Source organism: Populus euphratica, unplaced genomic scaffold, assembly GCF_000495115.2.
Source record: "Populus euphratica unplaced genomic scaffold, PopEup_1.0 scaffold125.1, whole genome shotgun sequence".
Classification (NCBI taxonomy): domain Eukaryota; kingdom Viridiplantae; phylum Streptophyta; class Magnoliopsida; order Malpighiales; family Salicaceae; genus Populus; species Populus euphratica.
Window position 1 is genome coordinate 344,829 of NW_011500014.1, and position 6,054 is coordinate 350,882.

The following is a 6,054-nucleotide window of genomic DNA, read 5'->3' on the forward strand; positions in this document are numbered from 1 at the left end:
TATGATTATAAGTCGTTAGGCGCCATGGATTTGATGCTCAGTCCCCATAAAAAGGATGGAAAAAAGATGCACCTCACCTAAGGGATCTGTAAGCTTATGTGCTAAGCGAGGTTGAAAATCGAAAGAGAGATTCTTTTGTGCATGAGGGCGCCATATTGCTGGCACAAGCAAATTATAACTCGTATAACAAGCTGCCATCTTTGTCAAGCTCCTCAGGATCATGACAAAAACACCAGGGAGTGCAAAACAGGATAATCATGATCAAGATTCCTATTGGCCTTTCCACTAATTAATGATGAAATAAGTGTAACACTGCAAAGTTCGTTCAGATTGCGAACATTACACTTGGGCGTCACAAGATTACGACAGAAAACAGACAAGGTTTTGTACGAAGTTCTGATGATGGCAATGATGAAGTTCAAACAGCAATATAACGCATACAGGGATATTCAATTAGCCTTAGACCACAGATATTCTACGTTTGACCTGGAGAAGTTCATAGCAGAGAAAATCATTATAAAAGGCCTACATAACATCATCATCTAGAAACCTGCATTTCTGGTAAGGAAAACATGGAATAACCCCAAACACAAAAAGAAAAAAGAAAAAAGGCAGGCCCTGAAACAAGAACAAAGTCAGCAAACCACTAACCGACCATGGTAATAGCCAGTGGCCTACATAGTTGACGAATCTACCCATAAAAATGTTATAGCGTGGGTTACCCTCCCCAGCACATGATACCAGCAATCCTTATAGACTACTTTACATAAGGTGTTGCCCAAAACGGGAAAGCTGATACAAGTAAAAAGCTGAAGTAGAGGGAATCATTTGTCTGCATCATTTGTCTGCATCATCGTCATCTTCTTCTTCATCGTCGTCGTCATCTTCCTCTTGCTCATCATCATCCTCTTCAGAGTCATCGCTATCCTTGTCCTGCAATTAGGCAAAACCCAGGAAATATGATAACAGTTGAACTTTGGAAGACATTACTAGTTCGTTCCCACATATTTTCTCATTCAGTATGCCGGCCTAATATAATGGCACAGAAATTTCATTTTATTGTTAGAAGTAGGAGATAATATCGTTTAATCAGTCAATAGAACTGCAACTAAACTTGAAACATCTTAAAGGACGGTTTCTAGCTAAGAAAGATAAAACAACAATGTCATTTCTACAACAAATACTGTATCCCTAACATGCATAGGCATAAAAAAGCCTTACGAATGAAAATAAGATCTCACCAGCAACCTTCTTTTCAACAGGATCATAAAACGCTTCAACTAGATATTTTTTTACATAACTGGAATTTGTTGAAGCCTAAAGTCGGTCTGGCCTGCATTAAAGCACTATGGAACACCAAATTCCAGCAGCTCAGATTTCTTCAGCTATTTCAATATTGTCAAAGGTCTCATTCCCGTGCAATTGAAAATTGACTAACATATCAAATCCATAAACATCTTATAATTTGTTATAATTTCCTATCAAGTTTTGCAAGAAGGCCTCTACGAAGTTCATACTTCTGAAGAACAAGCATCTTCCATCAATTTTGGTTTCAATATCTTCATATCCAACAAGTAATCTAGAAAACCATCAACTATACTTTCCAAGTACCAAAAATGAAATAATGAAGCAATAAAACATCAGGCCCTCAACTGAAATAGAAGGAAAGAGTACAAGCACGTCATAAGATTCACAAAACATGATAAAATAGGATCATTTACCTCTTCATCTCCTTCATCCCCATCAAAGTCCTCATCATCAGGATCCTATGTTGGATAATTAGGGAAGTTACACTTGATTTCAAGCTTCATTTTCAAGAAAGAAAGGGAAGAAACGAGCATAAAAAATAAATCAATTACAGTGTTAAAATATGAGAGTGGATTGGGCCATAAATCCTCCTTAATGATCTCTGCTACCTGCATTTTTTTTTCGCAAGGGATTGTATCAGCTTCAATAAAGTATTTGTTAAAGAAGCTAAAACTCCACAATGCTTCCACCAATGAACAAAGCTCTACTACTTTGTCAGCTACATATTCAACTAACCTCATCTTGCATGTCATCAATCATGCCTTTTGGCTGAGTGTTACCAAACCAGCTAAAGAAGCTGCATTCAAGCAGGTGAATTTAAAGGTAAGGTATACAGCACAACACAAGAGAATGGTAAATTCAGATTACAAAGAACAGATTTGGAAAAAGAACAGGCAATATCCATGAAAGATGAAAATGAAGTTGAAAAATAAAATAGAAAACATCTTGCAACCATGACTTGTATTCCACTTGAAACATAAAACAGCATAAAACATAACACTTTTACTAAAAAAAGATCAAATTTGACCAATCATAGACTCATCAAAAGGAAAGATATCATTGGTTCATTGAGGAAGACAATGAACAGAATGACAAGTGACAATCAAACAATAAATCATTTTTCTAAGGAGAGAAAAAAAAATGAAGTTATTGCTTCCGCACAGATATTTTATTATGCTTCCCATTATATGGTACCAGAACAGATGATATTTTTAAAGATAAGAAAAGGACCATTATAACATGATAACTGGCTTTAGAGTAAGAAAACAGGAAAAAAAGTGAACAGGTTAAGAAAATAAACCTTTCATCAGCCCAAAGCCTCTTGTTCCCTTTCTTTTCATGACTGACTCCATTTGGTAGACCCTTCACATTTTGGAAATGCAATTAAATAATAAACAAAAGAGAGTACACGTTTTAGACGTTACCTGTCATGAAATGACAGAATTTACCTTGCCCTCTTTCCAGGTGATTGGTGTAGATGTTATCTCTGTCGTCCCTTCATCATGGAAGGAAAACGATTTTGTAAGCTTTGTCTCCTCAAAGTAAGGGTTGGATTCAAAGTTCTGTGAAGGAAAAAAAACATTGGAATGAAGAACTATTCAATCAATTGAGCAAAACCCAGATATCAATGAGTACCACTCAATCAGAGGAAAGACAGTGGAATCAGTTATTCATGAAAAAGTATGCAAGCACAGGACGACAATAAACTTACAAATGTTATTGAATAACCAGATTTGACATCTTTTGAATCCTCCACTTCCAGCGAACTTAAATATTTGAATACCTACCCAGAAACAAGGATAAGGGCATCAAATTTACTACACATACAGGCAGTTAAGGAAGAAGAACAAATGCAAGTACACAGGTTAATCTTCACATCATACAGGAACAAAAACCAAACCTTTTGATCCTCTTCACTCAAAAGAGTACCAAGAGCAGGATGGCTTAGAAACTGCAGAGAACCACAAACAATTAGATGGAAGGATGAACTCTTTTTTTGGGAAGGCAGGGGCACAGTATACTAGCAGTTAGCAAATTGTATATTTTGATAAGAACAGATCACTAACCGCAGTCAACCAGAAGTCCGGAATCAATTTAATGATCTCATTCCGCTTATCATAAACTGGCTTGCGTATCTCATTAAACTTTTGCTCTACTTCCAAGACCTTATCGCTTGCCTCTTCGTTTATCTATAAAAATAACCAAAGCACGGTTTAAGTTCCAAGGTCTAAGGTAGCAATAAGGTCAACATATCCAACATGCTTCATACAATCCCCGTTCCTGATTGAATAATATAGAGTTGGAGGAAAATCATCATTCTTGTTTTTGTTGATTTTCTGGAAGTTTTCATCACATAACCAGAGATACTATTGCCCCATCTGAATTTCTATGCGACTCTACCAATAACAGGGATTAAACAAGTTAAGAAGTCATTTAAGCATAACAAATCAGCACATCAAGGCATCGAAGTAGCATAAACCCAGAATGAATAGGCAACTAATTAAAGTCAATAAGAGAGTCTAATTTCAGTGCGTGTAAGGAATACTGAGTAATTGGATTCTACCAAACCAAAAGAATTTCTCAGATTTCATACCAATATATGGGACACTGAAAGCGCATAACCACAAACATGCAACATTTACATCGGCATTTTTTTAAACTACCTTTTCGAGATCGTCTTGGATCTCCTGGAGCTTCTCGATAGAGATAACGAGTTCTTCATCGATTTGGTTATTGTCCTCCTCGCCTTTCTCCGCTACCTTCAACTTCTTACCCTTGTTATCTGCCACCATTTTCTCTATCACCCAAAGCCCTAAACCTCACTTTCTCCCTCCCTCTCCCCTACCGTTTGCTTTTGCTGCTGATGATTGTCTAAAACCCTAGTGCCTTTACGCTCCTTGTCTTTCCTTTCCTTTTTCTTTTTTCCCGTGAGTGGTGAGTACAAAAGGGTTAGGGTTTTGCGAGTTTGTATCCGCTGTGGAGCATACGGTAGAGGTTTAGTAACTAACCAATGGATGGGTGACAGCACAACAAAGTATAACCTTGTTATCAATTTGAGTCTCAAGGCTTTAGATTTTGTCAAAAACGTAACTGGCATTAGTCTATAAAGCCTCACAAGAATTACCCCTCCGATTCACTGGTAGTGTTATGTCTTCGTCAACAATTTCCATTCATAGTGTTAAAATAAACGCCAAAGGAATAATTTTATACAAGCTACTATGATATTAGATTAATAATTTTGGCTAGGAAAATGTAGAAGAAAAAAAGGTTCTAAATAGTATATGCAAACTACATTAAAAGATATTAGAGTAAGGTTTCCTTCTAATTTCAATCAAAGATGATATATAGCACTATTTAGAACCCCTTGTTTTTATTTTATTATCTCAATTTTTATATTTTAAAAACTCAAAAAATATTGTTATTACTCATTTTTGAAACTTACATAAGCAAAAAAAAAAACAAATTGAAAAAATGATGGAAGAAAATCAAAAAATGTTTTGGTAAGAAAATACCAAAACACCCAAGAAATTGCCAAAAATTAAAAAATGTGAAAATATATTATCATCTAATTAATAACGACCCTATTGCCAAAGAAAATATAATTTGAGGAGGGAAATTCAAAATTAGATGTTTAAGAACTCAATTAGAATTTTGTTTTTTTAAGATTTAATTGAGTTTATTGAGGGTTTAATTGCAACAAGCATTGATTTTTGAAGTCAATTTGGACTTTAATTAGAAGAAATTAAAGTTTAGGGGTTGAATTGTAATTTTTAAAAGTTAATTTGATTAAATCAGGGGGCTTAATTGCATAAATATTAAAGTTTGATCGGCAATTAGGAACTTTTTTAAAGAAATCCAAAACTAAGTACCAAACTGGAAAAAACATGTGAATGTAAGGGTTGAAATTGACTAACTCAAGGGCTAAATTAAAAAAATTAAAAGTTTGTTGGTCAATTGAGGTTCAAAATTCACAAATTCAAGAACCAAAGACCAAAATGAAAATGATGGTCAACTTAGGGATTGACAACTGAGTTTGACAAAGGTGAAATTACATAAAATTAAAAGTTTGGAGGCAATTATGGATGAAATTAAAAGCAATTAAAATAACAAGGACTCAATTGAACTTTTTCAATCCAAATTAAAAACCTTAAATGATACATCATTTAGACTTAATGAAAAGAATGTGAGTGACATGTTGTTTGGTAAACTAGCTTATGTTTTGATAGTTTTAACTGATCGAGTTGGCAACTTTAAACAAATAAATGTAAAGCTACAGATCTCTAAATTAAGCAAGGTTTGATGCAAATGAAAGGTGTGAATTTCCTCCATCAACTTCAGGGGTCTTAGGTGACAATAACACTAACATTGCTCTAATGAGACCTTGAAATTGAACAACTTAGTTAGCCATAATTAAAACAAAATTGTGCAAGAATATATCTTCTTTTCATGAATTCATACATAAAGGCTTCTAAATGGGTTTTTATCAAGGGTTAAACAACACATATCTCAAGATTAAGAGGTTAGAAATGAATTTAAGACTTCTCAAACCATAGCAAACCCTTATAAATACTCCTTAAAAAAAAATTATTCACAAGAAACCTAAGGATAAAGGTGGAGTAGCCTAACAAAAAAAAAATATTAAGCTTTGAAAGGATAGTAGGTTGATGAGAGACAAAACTTCCCATAAAAAAAAGAAGTAGTTATTCTAGGTATATTTTATAATTTAAAAGGAGGTCTTTGTGGCCG

General features: G+C 34.5%; 1 protein-coding gene across 1 annotated transcript; it reads right to left on the reverse strand.

The window, feature by feature from the left end:
- Window positions 1-417: 417 nt before the first annotated feature.
- On the reverse strand, window positions 418-4,269 carry LOC105141604 (NAP1-related protein 2-like). Its single transcript, XM_011048871.1, has 10 exons — window positions 3,972-4,269; window positions 3,375-3,497; window positions 3,209-3,259; window positions 3,020-3,091; window positions 2,757-2,870; window positions 2,609-2,670; window positions 2,044-2,104; window positions 1,860-1,916; window positions 1,722-1,766; window positions 418-933 (listed from the first exon to the last, which is right to left on the reverse strand). The coding sequence occupies exons 1-10, from the start codon at window positions 4,098-4,100 to the stop codon at window positions 838-840; spliced, it is 810 nt and encodes a 269-aa protein (XP_011047173.1). The 5' UTR covers window positions 4,101-4,269; the 3' UTR covers window positions 418-837.
- Window positions 4,270-6,054: the final 1,785 nt, after the last annotated feature.

What these genes read in the sequence shown, in the direction of transcription:
- LOC105141604 (XM_011048871.1), bottom strand. Translation starts at nt 4,100, where the DNA reads ATGGTGGCAGATAACAAGGGTAAGAAGTTGAAGGTAGCGGAGAAAGGC. An exon ending in CGGACTTCTGGTTGACTGCG is followed by an intron (nt 3,260 to 3,374) that starts GTTAGTGATCTG and finishes GGTTCTCTGCAG; the next exon opens with TTTCTAAGCCATCCTGCTCT. An exon ending in TTGATGACATGCAAGATGAG is followed by an intron (nt 1,917 to 2,043) that starts GTTAGTTGAATA and finishes AAAAAAATGCAG; the next exon opens with GTAGCAGAGATCATTAAGGA.